The sequence below is a fragment of the Tachypleus tridentatus genome, chromosome 13 (assembly GCF_004210375.1).
Source record: "Tachypleus tridentatus isolate NWPU-2018 chromosome 13, ASM421037v1, whole genome shotgun sequence".
Classification (NCBI taxonomy): domain Eukaryota; kingdom Metazoa; phylum Arthropoda; class Merostomata; order Xiphosura; family Limulidae; genus Tachypleus; species Tachypleus tridentatus.
In genome coordinates, this window is record NC_134837.1 from 179,168,823 (window position 1) to 179,185,657 (window position 16,835).

Genomic DNA, 16,835 nt, shown 5'->3' on the forward strand with positions numbered 1-16,835 from the left:
ACTATATCACTCAAGTAAAATGTTGTTGGTCTTTAAAAGCAGTAAGAAATATTTTTGAATAACCTTGCATCGTGCATGCAAAGTGTTTATATTTTTTAATCGACTAAATTTATCATACTACACCATAGAATTGTTATTTTATAAATTATTTGTTTTATATTTAATATGAGTAATAATGATACGCCTTTCAAAGGTGAACATCCGAATTATAACACTAACATTCAGGTTTCGATGCCCGCACAGCACAGATAACCCATTGTTTATCTCTGCACTTAACAACATTAACAAAAGTACATGTATAACATAGATGTGTGTGTTTGTATAACTGATTGGCAAACCACTGGTGTTTTATTTGTGTGTAATTGACTGGCAAATAACTGATGTCTTATATATTTTATTCTTTACAGAAAATGTAAGAGATATAAACAATACGGATTAAATAAAGTATAATTAACAGTAAAATAACAGGAATAAAAATAAATCTTAACTTGCAGTCATAAACAGGTTAATATTCCATCCCTTCTACATGACTTAATCACGGGTAAGTTAGAGAGGCCCATCCGTTAAAGGCGCTACGACTCTTATCATTGTTTTTTAACGTATCTTACAGTAACACTATGGTGCAATTTTATCAAGCATTCAGAACTCTTGGCCTGTTTTGTATGAAGAATTTTAAAAGAGCTACACAAGGGCTATCTAGGGTATATACGGGCATAAAGGTCACGCGCCACAAACAAATAAATGTCTTTGTGAATTTAGTTAGAAAGAAAAAGTCCAAATAACGTGACATAAGCTGTGTCCAAACCTCCACCATTTGTTGTAAAGTCGCAGTAAAATAATATAATACCACTAACTTATTATGTCAAACTAACTGACTAAAGTCGCTCTCTTATACCTCAAGAAGACAAAGTTTATTTGAATCATATATTTGTTATTGGTTAAAATATGGGTGACTAAAAACTGAACTTCATCGGATTTTTTTTCTCTCTGAAGAGGCGAAAACTGGATATTTACTTTTAGGTATAAACACATATACAGGCATATATAATAACAACAAAGAATGAAATAGTAATATGTAGTTTTTAATTAGAATCAATGAGTAATTAAAGGAGAACGTAACTATAAAATAATTATTGTTTAAGTAATGTTTTCATACAAATATATTTTGTTTTTGATATCGAACAATATTAAATCAGATGTATCTTTAAAACGCAGAATGGTGACCACGTGAGCTCCAATTTCCAAACCTGGAGGAAGTATAGAGAGGATGTGGAATGTCATAATTAACACACTTCCTTAATTTCCTAGGAAAACTTCTTTCTTTTCCTTCCTATATGTCTTTTTTCAGTGGCTTGGAAAGTGATATTGTTCGGCGTCCGACTATAGATAGCTGAAAAAGATATCTTGGTAAAAAGTTAGTGTTTTCGTTCATTGGATATTCCTCCTCTGTTTGGGTGGGGAATCTGACATCGAGCCATCATTTGATTCCTGTGGTGCCAAGATGTTCCAGTGGAATGGAACTTTTACACTCGAGTACACTTTGATTCTTCTTTTTCGAAAGGAACGAACCTTGATTGTGGCGCAACGAACTGTCGAACTGTCCAGGAGTGTCTCGTTGATGTGTACTAGCGTGATGTTGTTTCGAACGTGGAAGAGAACACAGAGCCCTTTTAAAGGCTTCTCTGTATTTGGCAGACATCAGAGAGTAAAGGATAGGGTTGATGGTGGCGCTGAAGTAGTAGAGACAACCTAGCGGACGATAACAGTGAAAAAAATGCATATCATAATAGTTAATTCAAAGGAAAGCTTTAGAAAATTCAAGTTGCAAATGTCTTTTCTCCGCTGTTCTTCATCCAGAAATTAAAAATTTAGAAGTAAATAAATAAAACATCGAATAACCTTTTTGTAACATTTTTTCTATTCATGATCTTACCTGCAAGGTAGTATAGTACTTCGTTAAGAGTTCTTAAGTTCACCGTCCACTGCTGAGGGTGTACATACACAACCAGGAGGCGCTGTGCATGAAAAGGTGCCCAACAGATAAAGAAAGCGATGACAACAGCAACTATTAGTAATATAAAAATAACATTAATTATTTTAATCGACGTAAAAACATCCATATCTAAACATACAGGGAAATATCGCAATGCAATACATCTCCTAACACGACTTTCAAAAATGAAAATATTTTACTTTTTACTTTCTATTTTTATCCGGTAGATTCAGCAAGGTGACCTTACTATAAGAAAACACACACACTCTACTTTTATCTAACGTTTTTGATTTCACTGAACAAGTCTACGTTTTTTAGATTCAACTTAAATATTTAGGCTTGGCATGGCCAGGTGGTTAAGGCACTCGACTCGTAATCCGAGGTTCGCGGGTTCGAATCCCCGTAACACCAAACATGCTCGTCCTTTCAGCCGTAGGGACGTTATAATGTTATTGCCAATCCCACTATTCGTTGGTAAAAGAGTAGCCCACAGTAGTTTGCAGTGGGTAGTGATGACTAGCTACTTTTCCTCTAGGCTTACACTGCTAAATTAGAGACAGGTAACGCAGATAGCCCTCGTGCAACTTTGCGCGAAATTCAAAAATTCAAACAAACAAATATTTCAATCACCAAACCTTAGATGTTTATGAAGTAAATATATGTGTAACTCATTAATATTCTAAAAATAAGTTTTATTTACTATCTGGAAACCTCTAATATATTTAAGAAATTGATTTCACTACTAAATTACTTCCATATAAAACGTTTTGATGCTTGATTTTGTTTTTGAGCTATATGAGGACTGTCTGCGCTAACCGTTCCTAATTTAGCAGTGTGAGACTAGAGTGAAGGCAGCTAGTCATCATCACATACCACCAACTCTTGGGCTACTCTTTTAACAACGAATACTGAGATTGGCTGTCGCCTAATAACGCCCTCACGGCTGAAAGTGCAAGCATGTTTCATGTAACGGGGATGCGATTGCACAACCTTTAGATTGCTGTCGAGCCCCCTAACCACCTGATCATATCAGGCCTAAACACTTTCATCTTAAAAGTGTTTGCAGAAAGAAAGGCCTAAGGCTCGAAATACGACACGTTACTGAACACGTTTCGCACTCTCAGCTGTGAAGGCTGTAAAGTTGTAACAGCCAGTTCTGCTATTCGTTTAAGATAGAGAAGCTGGGTAGACGGCGGGTGCTGCTGAGTAACTTAACTGAAAGTTAAAGTCTCTGACATGACTGTATAGTCCACAAGCTCCAAAATATCTAATGTTTTATTGATGTGAAATCACATAAGATGCGCATGCTCACCATAAAAGCAAAAGTTAGACAACTTATCCATGAACTATTTGAATTTTACACTGGAAATTTACACGTTAATGTAAAGTACGCAGTAAAACACTACTAATTTTTACACCACTATCAAAAGCAACTGTAAAAATACTGCAGAAATTTTTTCAATGACTTTTAAGGATCAGCGGAGTCTGATCGTTCATACAACAAATCTTGTAATGTATAGATTAGTCATTAACTAAACGTTGAACATAAATATCACTTCAAGGGCGATTAATTAAGCCTAAAATGATTAGATTTAACGGTGAACTTTATGATGTCATTTATCATTTATTTTTAGCAAAGGAAACGGGATTCCTTTGTGAAATTAGTCTATACTCACAAACAGTTTACTTAATTATGTCCTTATACTCGAGTTTACTTTTGAACTATATAAGGTTTCAGAAGGGTGAAGAAACTTTACTAGGCAAAAATAGTGACGCAACTAGGTTTATTAATAGTACCAATTTCTGTTTCAGACTAGATTTTTTAATGTTTTTGTACAGAAATTTGTAAGTTTCTTGATGCGATTAGTTTTAAAGTTGTTTTTTGTGTAGTTTTAAACCTTCAAAGAGAAGGAACGCAGCTAGATTAAATATTATCTGAAAGTACCCGGCTTTTGAAAGTACCGGCTTCGATCGGGTTATTAGATTGAAGCTGTGTGTATTTTGTACCCATTTTAGCATAAAACTGTAAGCTATACGCTACGCTTTTGTTGTTATGCTACATGACATAAAAGTCATTGTTAGAATGCATTGTTACCAAAACGCGTTGGATTTCCTATATGTTAGAAGCTGTTACATAAGGAACCACTTATTCTGTATGTGTTTTTTTGGTTTTTTTTTGCTAGCTTGCTTTATTAAAAGATGCGTATGCGCGCACGAACGTGAATGAATAATGATACCCAGGTGCACACTTTCAGGGTCCACTTAGTACGTGTGCAAAGTTTCAGGCTTTTGTTTTACTTCCTCTTGGAGCTATGGCGTTTACACATCCATAGACACACAAATGCGCACGCGTGCGCACACATGCATGTTTGTCTGTGATTTCTGTTTGTAATATAAGAAAGCACTTGTTTTCTATATGGTTTTTCGCTAGTTTGCCTCCTTAAAAAGACACACACACGCACACACGTAGATAAATAAATAATACCCAAGTGCACATCTTCAGAGCCCACTTCGTATATGTGCATAATTTTAGATTTCTAAGTTCTTTGGTTGTGGAACTATGACGGTCACAGACACAGACACACCCTTTTATTAGTTTAGACGAATATATTAAAGTTTGTCTTTAGTGTTCTATAGTGTTTAACTTTTTGAGTGAAAACCAAGTTTTAATTACCTTGATTCTCGATATAACCCTGAACACTGATTGGAAAATGTACCGATTACGTCTAATTAGGCTCTTCTATATACTTTCATCTAGAAAGTACACATCGTACTTTGTTGAAAAAATTTGATCTAAAATATCTTTTACTAGAAATATAGAACTAGATTTTACGTCTCAAGGAAAAATGCAAATTAATTAAATGAACATGCCAGTTTCATTCTTATTTTTCCAAACTTTATTATACCAGAAATATAGTTAATAACAATGTTATAAAATACCAGAAGTTAAAAAAAAACTTAAAAATTAAACCACGTAAAATATTTTAGACACGTTTAATTACCAAAGCTCTCATGGTTTGGTTATTTTTTTATAAAAACAAATTTATTCACATACCTAACATTTTGTTGATCGATCTTCGGACTTGGCAATGTCTGTTGTTTCCAGAAGATGGCGAACCAATCATTGAGCCGTCAGAAGGATCACGTGATGAGTGTCGTAAAGTCAGACCAATTTTAACATACAATATGATAATTAGCGTCATGGGCAACCAGAAAAAAGCAAAAGTTGCAAACTGTAGTAAGGGAAGACTGATGTCATGGTTTTCCATGGGAAGAGAACAGAAGGCTGATTCTCTGAGAAGTATCCCAGATCCTCTTGGGTATTCGACATAATTAACTTTTGTAAAGACGGCAAAAGGTATAGAGCTGATACCCGCTATAATCCATACAAGTGATATAATTTTGACGCTCCTATATAACGAAGAGACAGTTTGAATAAACAAGGGGTAACAGATAGCGATATACCGTTCAGTACTGAAAGCCACTATCGTTAGCACTGAAGCGTAACTAGTCATCTCTGCCATCAGAGCTCGCAACTTGCAGATCGTCTCACCAAAGACCCATGGATATTGCTGCCAGTAGAGTTTCAGGTCATTTGGAAGTCCTGTAACAAAAGGTACACCTGAGAACGTGTTGTAGATATTACCTGGTAAATGGGCAATTCATCAATACTATTTTAATATGGATATTAAACTTTAAGCATGCTAAAGGGTCACTCTGAGTTTAAGATTCGTCAATACTATCTTAATATAGATATTTAGTTTTAAAATATGAGTACAAAAGAATAAAAGTAGACGCATGTTTAAATAATACAAGCAAGTTTTGTTTGTTTGTAATTAAGCACAAAGCTACACAATGGGCTATCATTGCTCTGCTCATGAGGGGTATAGAAACCCGGTTTCTGGCATTGTAAGTCCGCAGATATTCCGCTGTGTTACTAGAGGCTTTAGAGGGTGATGACGCTTCTTCAATTATTTTAGATATAAATGAATTACAAACCTCTTAACCGAAATAAAAGTTTTTAATAAACTCTCTAACGAAAACATCGAAACCTCAAGAACTACTTTATAAGTACAGCCTGTTTTAATATCAGAATTGTTATATCACAAAATTGCATTTCATTGTGCATACTGTATCATCTTTAACTGAATATTACAAATACTTACGAACGGCGAATGAAAGTACAACTGGAAACATTTTTGGAACTAGAACCTTGATTTACGTAGCACGACGTAAATAAACTTACATTTCCTCAATAAATTAGGTGTCTTCAGGTTCAAGTATTGTATAGTTTTCAAGGACTTCGATAATGAATACTCTTTATATACCTACTGTAATCCTTATTACTTAGAGATGTGCTTTAAAAATAGACTTAATGTTCATGCACAGTCGAGACATGACCAAATACATCAAGAAATGTACCAGAGTTGACTTAAATTACATTTTGTTAGAGCTTAGAGCGTGTGTGTATCTTTATAGCAAAACCATATCGAGTTACTTGCTGAGTCCACCGAGGGGAATCGAACTCCTGATTTTAGCGTTTTAAATCGTTAGACGTACCACTGTATTAGGGGAACGTTTTAAAGCTTAAAAACAATAATTTGTTTATCTTCGCGATTGTAGATAAAAAAGGAAAACTTATTCTACTGATAATCATGCGAATTAAATTATATAGATATCAAATATTAATCAATGTTTGAGAATAAAGCCCCATCTCCCCTATGTAACACAGTGGTGAGTCTCAAGAATTATAACGCTAAAAACTGAGTTTCGATACCCATGGTGGACACAGCACAAATAGCTCGTTGCGATTTCAGTTATGATAAATAAACGTATAATCTTACTATACTGAAGTCAACTCTAAAAGAGCCAGTTAGTTTCCACTACAATCGTTTCAAGGATTAGAAATAGGGGGATTTTAACCAAAAATAAATTGAAAATTCAATTTGCAATCTTAGTTTAAATTTTTTATCGTTCTACTTTGACAATCTCTTTTGTTTCTGATTGACCGCTAAAAAATGACAGCAACGTGTTCATAATTTCGGATGTACTGGTTTGCCACAGATACAGAGAAGACAACCACTTCACATGTTGAGTTATTACATACTTAACACTCATGTGCTCATTCAGCTAAACCTAGAAATAGACAAACCTCTCAACTCGCTACACAAGCCAGACTTTATGATTATATAGGTACCTACCAAAGCATCGTAAATTTTACTTCTAAACGTTTCACCCATCACTTTTCTACTGGCGTACTATAAATATAGTCGATGGAACGTTACGTGTACTGCAAAATAAAGATGGCATCATGGCTTCTTCTTACAAAGAAAGGAAAAAAATTAGATTGGATAAAAACTCTAGACATTTTCCTCTTTAAGTTCCTTTTATATCATTAATCAAATGAGTTTGTAGTTCCAACGCTAGTTTTCCATTAAATTAATTGACCGTGTAATTTACTTTTGACTTTGAAGTTCACGAAATTTGTATAAACTGAGGAATAAACATGTCTTTTAAATACAAAACCTGAGAATTTACTAAGTTTTATACAATGTTAGTAAAACTTAGCTATTACAGAATATTGACTATTTGGCTAATTGTGTATACATCTTTTGGTTTCGCCATAAAGTTATAGTCTGATAAGATTTACATGCGCCAAAGGCAAAAGTGAAACACCCACCATTAAACTAGCAGTCGATTTTGCTTTAGCGCGAGCCCACACAGTGGGCTATATCTGGGCTATTTGCTCTATCCTCCGTGAAGAATCAAACCTCAAATTTTTGTATTGTAAATGCGTAAACATACAGTTGTCCCACCGCGGGTTTAGACTAGTTGTGCCCCATCTGTTGGACAACAGCAACGAGATATTAAGAATGGTGTTTAATGTCTTTGTTTTATCTGACTGGTACAGGTAATAGTCTAATGTGGATTTTTTACTATGAAAAGTAGCTTGCTGGTTTGATAGGGAAAATAATATTATATTATGTCAAAATAACGTACTTTTATATAATCTTCGTCTTAACTCTGATATGCCTAGGTGGTTAAGGAGCTCGGCTCGCAATCTGAAGGTCCCGTGTCCGAATTCCAGTAAAACCAAACATATTCGCCATCTTAGCCGTGGGGGCGTAACAAAACACGGTCAATTTCACTATTCGTTGGTAAAAAAGTAGTTGTAGTTGTTGTTTTAAACTAAGCGCAAAGCTGCACAATGGGCTATCTGTGCTTTGCCCACCATGGGTATCGAAACCTGGTAAAAGAGTAGCCCAAGAGTTTGCTGTGGGTGGTGATAACTAGTTCCCTTCCCTCTAGTCTTACACTGCTAAATTAGGGACGTCTAGTGCAAATATCCCTCGTGTAGCTTTGTCCGAAATTCAAAAACAAATAAAATAATTCTGATTTATTTTGACGTAAATAACATTGAAGAAAATGGCTATTCGTCAGCTTGATCCAGTTTACCCCGTACTAGTTGATATCAAGCACTTTGCTAATATAATAAGTGTCTCATCCACTACCCAAGAAGTTCTAGTAATGCGAACTAGGCCTCATTGATACCAGATATAGCCTGTACGGTGTGATTCACATTATTATGTCATTTTCTTTATTTTCACTCTGAAGTTCTCTATAATAGTTCCCTTGTAATATATTGTTAGAAATTATTAGATTTGTGTTAAATGTCTTGTTAAATTATAACTATTGTTGCATAACGAGGTTCAAGGATCTAACCCAGGTATGACTGAACATGTTTCATATTTTCAGACACAGAGACTTTAATGGCTGTTTGGTTGATTATTTTAGAGCAAAACCACATTTTGCTATCTGCATGTATGCCCACAGGAAGAGGTAAGAGAGAGCTTTTGCCTCCTTACACATCACAAAAGGCCCGGCATGGTCAAGTGGATTAAAGCGTTCGACTCCTAATCTGAGGGTCGCAGGTTCGAATCCCGGTCGCACCAAACATGAGAGCGTTGGTAAAAGAGTAGCCCAAGAATTGGCGGTGGGTGATGATGATTAACTACCTTTCCTCTAGTCCTATGCTGCTAAATTAGGGACTGCTTGAGCAATTAACCCTTGTGTAGCTTTGCCCGAAACTCAAAAAACAAACATTTCACAAAATAATGCACGCATTAAAATATGCACTTAACATCGTAATTAAACTAAATATTTTTAATAATTCTTATTATAACTATAGTCTGTTGACTTACAGTGTAAAACCTGTTCCCCTAAATAGGAGTTTTGCCTCCCTCCTCGAAATATTTCTGTGGGTGTCTATGTTTATCTGCTTTATCCACCCCAAGAAATAAACTCCGGTTTATATCGTTGTGAGTTCGTAAACGTGCCGCTGTTTTCCCTAGTGACTTGGTGGGTAATAAAGACTGGTCCTCCTCTCTGTTATCAGTAGTTCTATATCTAGACTTAATGTACCTGAACGTTAGGGAACTATGACCTAGTTGTTTAGCCTATTTCTAAAGAAAAGTTGTATCTCGTCGATGTAACATCAATGACTATTAACACGTCATAAATCTTGAATGTTAGTTGACTGCTTCTTAAACGAAGCGATACTGCACATTAAGGGCAATATGTAACGAGTTAAAGAATTATAAGGATGACACGAGTCCTAATCACCCGAGACGAGAACTTATTAGCTAACAAGATTGAAAAAAACTTATTAGCTAACAAGATTGAAAAACTCTTCTATTAGCCTGGCATCAATAACTGGAGATCACAGAAAACACAGCTGTGGTGTAACTTAATTATTTTTATTGTCCTTTGATTTCAATTATCGTGGGTTTCACAATTATTTACAGTTTAATTATTAAAGGAGGGACAACAGCAGGGGACAGAAGGATATCCAGTAATCGCTGTCATAAAAGGCATTTAATGAAAGACGTCTGAAATTTGAAGTTTGGTGAAGCCTACATCAAGCTGTATGGGAATTTGCTGTACTTTGAAGAAAAAGTAAAAACATTGCTTGATCAATGGGAAAGATTAATGCCATTAAAGATAATGACAATTTCGTGTAAGTACCGGGTTTTGTAATTTCTGTAGAATTGTACAGGCTACGTTATAAATAATTCAGATTAGGGATAGCTAACAGCATTTGCGCAGATCTTTTAACACACATACTGAAGAAATAATGCAAATGCGCATGAATAGGTTTAAAAGAAAAACGATCAAATATATTTTCTTAACGCGTCTTATAATTCACATGGTCGCATGGTTTTGGTACGTGAATTCGACGAAACATTCACGATAGTAGTTGTAAAGCAACCTTTGAACCTAGCAAATACGAGATTTGGTGTTCAAAATTTCACCAGAAGGTGTATCGCCAAGAGGGCTTGAGCCTATAAACCGGAAATAGAGAAAACGATAAGTGGATTGTAAATAAATAAATCTGAATAAATTTCATTCGAAAATGGTGCAAACGTTCAGAAGCGTAAACAGTTTCAAAAGACTGTTTTGAAAAAAACTTCATATCTAAATAATTGAGTGGATGTTGTTGTAAGTATGTAATTAGGACTAAATGCTAGTCTTAGGTTAATGTATAAGGATGAGAATATTGGCTGTTTGGAATTGTGGGATCAGTTCAGTGGAAAAAAGCTTTTGTGGAATGGATAGTTTAAATTTGAATAACATAGGATCTAGTTTGTTTGCTACAGATATTAATCCAACAGTAAGGGAAATTGTAAACTAGAGCAAGACAGTCTTGAAGTCTAGAATGAACTAAATGCAAAAGGTATAGTTTAGGAAGTGAGTATAGAAGTAGTTATAAAGTATGGTTTGTTTGTTTTTGAATTTTGCGCAAAGTTAGTCGAGGGTTATCTGCCGTCCCTAATTTAGCAGTGTAAGACTAGAAGGAAGGCAGCTAGTCATTACTAACTCCCGCAAACTCTTGGGCTACTCTTTTACCAACGAATAGTGGGATTGACCGTCACATTATAACGCCCCCACGGCTAAAAAGGCGAGCATGTTTGGCGCGATGGTGATGCGAACCCGCGACCCTCAAATAACGAGTCGCACGCTTTGACCCACCTGGCCGGTGGTATAAAGATAGATTTAATTATTACTGTTTTTACTATAAGTATAATAAAAATAGATGACTTTAGAGCATTGGTAAGGAGAGAAGTGGCTTTATAGGTAAAATGTGAGATATGTCTTGTTGAAGTTGAGGATATAAAAAATAATAGCAGGGAGGTTGAATGAATTTGGGTTTATATGGTATTTATCAAGGGAAAATACTTTAAGTGGGAATTTGTTACAGACCATCAAATTATATCTATAAAATTAGTGAGAAATTTTACAGTGAAGTTAAGATTGCGGCTGTTGATGAAGTCATAATTATGGGTGGTTTTAATTTGAGGCATATTAATTGGGAAATATTGGAGTCAAACCATAAGATAGAAAGGTTTTGGAAACTGTTCAGAATGGCTTAATTCGCCAATAAGTCAAGGAACCGACAAAAAACAATAATACTTTATATCTATTGTTAACTTAAAATATAGAAATGATCGAAAGGGTGGAATTGGAAAACATCTGGACGCAAGTGGTTATAACTCTATTAAGTTCAATGTTTTGCAGCATATGAAAGATAAGGAACGATATTTTGGTTACAAATTTCAAACAAGCAGCTTTTGAAGAATTATTTGTTGTTAAATGGGAATTTGAGTTACACGGATACACTGTTCAGATGTGAAAACTCTTTTAATTACATTTCTAAATATAGAAAGAAAAGGGAAGCTGCAAGTAAAAAACCAAGTTGGCTCAAAAAGAAATAAAATAAAAAAACATCATAAATTTAAGACATTTAAATTAACTTGTACGACAGGAGATTTAGAATATTATACCATACGAAGAAAGTTTATGGAACAGGAAATTAGAACATCAAAAATATGTATGAGAAAAGGTTGATTGAAGATGTAAGAATTAAAAGTATTTCTTTAAATACATTAAAGGTAAGAAAGATGTTAAGATGGGGTAAGACTTTTGAAGTATGATAAAGGAAGGTTATAATTCGATAATTACGAGAAAGCTGGGCTGGGTTAATAAATTATGCTTTTTCTTCTGTTTTTACTAACGAATATTTAAATAGTTTTCCACACCTTTAACAATTGATAGGTGGAAACATAATCGAATAAGATGGCATATTAATTCTAAGCAGGTTAAAAAAAAAAAACGGGAAGTTTAAACAACTTTAACTATAAACCTTCTGGACCAGATAATTATACCCAGGGGTTTTGGAGGAGGTTAAAGATTGGATAGATAAAGAATGGTTAATAAATTACGTAAATTTGGTAATGATATTAAGGTCCTAGGTATTTCTAGCTGTGAAGAAGATACTGCTTATTTACAAGAGTTTTTAAATCATTTAATGAATTGGGCAAATAAACAGCAAATGGGTTTTACTTATTATAAATGCGTGATAATGATTATCATAATTTTAATTATGAGTATGATTTGGATGGGAATAACGTTAATGACGTCATAAAACTAAAGCAGTATGCTGTTTCCAGTGGTAGGGATATAGGATTTTGGGTTGTATCTGCAGAAATATTAAATACAATTCTAAAGAGGTTATAATTTTATTGTATAGGTTCATGGTTAGGCCACATTTGGAATATCGTGTTCAGTCTTGGGCTCCTTACCTAAAAAAAGACATTCAATTGTTTGAAAGAATTCAGAGAAGGTTAGTAGAATGATTTCTGGGATGGAGGGGTTGTCATACGAGAGAGAGGCTGAAACCTTTCAATTGTTTTTTCTTCAAAATATATGAGTGAGGGGAACTGATCGCGGTGTTTAAGATTGTAAAGGGAACTGATAATACTATACATCACCTTTTTCATATCTAACAGTGACAACAGTAGAACTAAGGGACACAATTATAAATTTTGGCAGTGTAGGAATCATCTTGAGCTAAGACAGTTTTATTTTTCCGACAGAGTGGGTGGTTGAACTTTGGAATGGGTTGCTATTAAATGTTATGAAGGCAGTAATTTTAAGTGAGTTTAAGAGAAAGTTTTTAAAGTATATGAATAATATGAACTGGCTTTAAGATTTCTTAAAAATTTGTTTATTAGTAGTTTTAGTTTAATTTAGAAAATGGAATAGTCGAAGTAGACCAATAAGTCCATGTTGTCCCAAAACTTTATGTTATGCATTTAAGTAACCTGAAATTATACCAACGGGATACGGTTGCACATATCAAAATATTAAGTACTATTTGCTGTTACATATTGACACACACGACACTACTTCCTGTTACAAGTTGACACACGTGGCACTATTTTCTGCTACATATTGAAGCCCGTGGAACTTTTTCCTGTTACATAATGATACACACACACGCGGCACTACTTCTTGTTACATGTCGACATAAATTGTACTACTTCTTTTACATTTGACACACAAGGCACTATTTCTTGTACACGTACGCATATGTAGCACCGCTTTCTATTATATATAGACACATCTGCCACTAATTTTTGTTTTCAAAATACTTCACGATCAAGGCTCATGTTTTAAGGATTTTCTTAGCATGCTAATTTATTTTTAGTTTCAGTTCCAACTGCCCCAAGATGTCGGTATGAAGTATGACAACTACAAATTGCGCAAACTAGCCAGTTAAGTTAAAGAATCATACTTAATTAAACTTTTTCCTTAAATCTTAAATATATTAGTATGGAAGCTTTCTACAAAGGATACAGTAGTATAGGAAGAACTAGTAAAAATTTAACTCTATTTTGGTTCGTGAACATTTATTAAGATAAAACAGAGACAACTTCAAGATATCACGTGATTGAAATAAAACTGATGACTGTGCTTCTGTTCTGGTTGGGTGGTAATCGAGATAGAATGCCCACGTGTTTCTATTCTATTCAGCTATAATAAAAAGAAGTGCCCCAACAGGTTTTCTTTAATGTCTGTCCTCTATGGAAAATCATTGACCGATTCGTTTTCGGAAGATGTAGAAAACTTTTACTGGTGATCATTACTTTCCATAGTAACGTCTTCTCATATTTTTGTCATGGTAACGGATTTCAATCAAGCTTTCTAAAACTATAATTCGTTATTTATTGATCTGTCGCCTGATTAGAGATTTTCTCATAGAAATTGTATTGTTTTTTTCCTACTATTTTGTTATTTCTATTATATTTGTTTTTCGGGAGTGCATCATGCATATATACATATATTCATAAAATATATTATATTTAATGTGTAGTCACTTGCTTACTACTACTTCGATTATATCTTTTTATATCCATAAATCAAAACGACAGCTAATAACCCCCGTATTTCCTCTTCAATAAGACAAGAACGTTGAGAAGTGATTATTTAGTACATTAGCTGCCACAATATTCAACAATGCTTGATTTTTTATTAACAGAAAAATATTGTTTAAGGTCTCGAAGGATGAACAGTTAAATTATTTAGAAATATCTTGTGCATAAAAACACGATTTGTAAACCGAAATGTTAGGAAAAAGGCTTAACATTACAGGATAGAAATACTCTTGGAGATTTAGTTTCGTGTTATGTTGAACTTAAAACTAATACTTAAATTAAACAAAGTTTATTAGACTTCGGGTAATTTATCATCCACAAAGTAAAAAGATCTAAAGTTACAGTTTCTACATATGTCGTTTTTCTCGATAAGTTTTAAGTGAAACTCCTATGACGAATCTATTTACAGAGAATTTAGTCAGTGTTCGAGACAAGAGTTGAGAACTCTATGACCTTCTGTTGTTTTTTTGACTTCGAAACGACGTTTCGGTCTACATGAATTTTATGAGAAAAGGGAGGAGATATGAGAGTGCCAACATAGAAAAATTAAATTTCTTACAATGAAGTCAAATTAACCATTTTTTATTCGAGAACAAGCCTTAGCAACCGGTAATACCTGCAAACACATTCTACAGAAACTCGGTGTTATAAAGATTCAACAACCTCCACAATAACCAATCAATATTCAACAATTTGAGGCTGTCTATTAAGGCCGCTCTATTGTCTTACAATCTCCATTTGTTTTAAGGTAATAAAGAACTCAGCATAGAATTCGAAATATAATCTTGAATTGATGAAAACTCGACACGGAAAGTTAACTAATACGTATGAATAAATTTTGTCCTTTCCTTATCGCTTGTGAAGATTAAATTTCTACAATATCACCAAATTATTGGAATTACGTAACATAGCAGTAAAATGTATACTTTTACGCAGTTATCCACGTTTGACAAATTAAAAAATCGGAAAATGTTTAGGGAATACATTTTAAACCTATAGCATACAAATATGATTAGTGTCTAAATAAAAAAGTGATAATTTATGTCTAGGAGTCGACTCTGCTAAACATTTGTTTGTTTCGTGAATTTCGTGCAAAGCTACACGAGGGCTATCTGCGCTAGCTGTCCCTAATTTAGCAGTGTAAGACTAGAGGGAAGGCAGCTAGTCATCACCACTTACCGCCAACTCTTGGACTACTCTTTTATCAATGAACAGTGGGATTGACCGTACATTATAACGCTCCCACAGCTGAAAGGACGAGCATATTTGGTGTAAAGGGGATTCGAATCCGCGACTCCCTCAGATTACGAGTCCAGTGTTTTACACACCTGGCCATGCTGGGCCTAAATGGAATTTATTGCGAATAAAAAGAATGTATGTCTACTATTATATTTAAAACATAAAACATTTCCTTAATTATTGTTTAAGACCAATCACACTAAAGACACTTCTTACTGTTGTCTGTCTGATGATAAAACATTATTATGACGAGTAAAAAATACACAAAACATGTTTACATTAAAATAAGAACCGTGTGTTTTATAGCGACGCGAATCGTGTCTTTCATGGTGACGCAAATCTTGGCCCGGCATTGCCAAGCGTGTTAAAGCGTGTGACTCGTAATCTGAAAGTCGCGGGTTCGCATCCCGATCGCGCCAAACATGCTCGCCCTTTCAGCCGTAGGGGCGTTATAATGTGACGGTCAATCCCACTTTACATTAGTAAAAGAGTAGCCCAAGAGTTAGCGGTGAGTGGTAATGACTAGCTGCCTTCCCTCTAGTCTTACACTGCTAAATTAGGGATGGCTAGCACAGATAGCCCTCGAGTAGCTTTGTGCGAAATTCCAAAACAAACAAACAAACAGACGCAAATCTTGTGTTTAGTAATGATGCGAATTGTGTGTTTCATGGTGACGCAAATCGCGAGTTTCATAGTGACGCGAACCGTGTGTTTCATAGTGACGCAAACTGTTTGTTTCATGGTGACGCAAACCTTGTTTTATAGAGACATAAATCTTTTGTTTAAAAATGACGCGAACCGATTGTTTGATGGTGACGCAAACCGGGTGTTACATAGTGACACGAGACTTCTGTTTCATAGTAACGCGAGCCATGTGTTTCATGGTGACTTAAATTTTATGTTTAGTAATGACGCGAACCGATTGTTTCATGCTGACGCAAACTGTGTGTTTCATAGAGACGCGAACCGTGTGTTTCATAGTGATATAAATCTTGTGTTTAGTAATGACGCAAGTATTCTGTTTAACAATGACGCAAACTGTGTGTTTCATTGTGACGTGAACCGTGTGTTTCACGGTGGCGCGAACCTTATGCTTCATAGTGACGCGATCCTTGTGTTTCATAGTGACGCGAACCATGTGTTTCATAGTGATATAAATCTTATGTTTAGTAATGACGCAAGTCTTCTGTTTAACAATGACGCAAACTGTGTGTTTTATGGTTACGCAAGCCGTGTGTTTTATGGTTACGCAAGCCATGAGTTTCATAGTGACGCGAATTTTGTGTTTCATAGTTACGCGAGCCGTGTGTTTCATAGTGATGCCTTTA

The 16,835-nt window shown here is 34.8% G+C and overlaps 1 protein-coding gene across 1 annotated transcript in view; it reads right to left on the minus strand.

Annotated features, from left to right (window-relative positions):
• Window positions 1-390: 390 nt before the first annotated feature.
• LOC143239414 (neuropeptides capa receptor-like) overlaps window positions 391-16,835 on the minus strand; it is a 73,136-nt gene continuing 56,691 nt past the window's right edge. Inside the window, exons 2-4 of the mRNA XM_076480443.1 lie at window positions 5,049-5,597; window positions 1,934-2,065; window positions 391-1,749 (exon numbers count right to left, since the gene is read on the minus strand). Of these exons, the coding sequence (XP_076336558.1) occupies window positions 1,478-1,749; window positions 1,934-2,065; window positions 5,049-5,597 (953 nt within the window). The 3' untranslated portion in view covers window positions 391-1,477. The remainder of the gene's footprint in view (window positions 1,750-1,933; window positions 2,066-5,048; window positions 5,598-16,835) is intronic.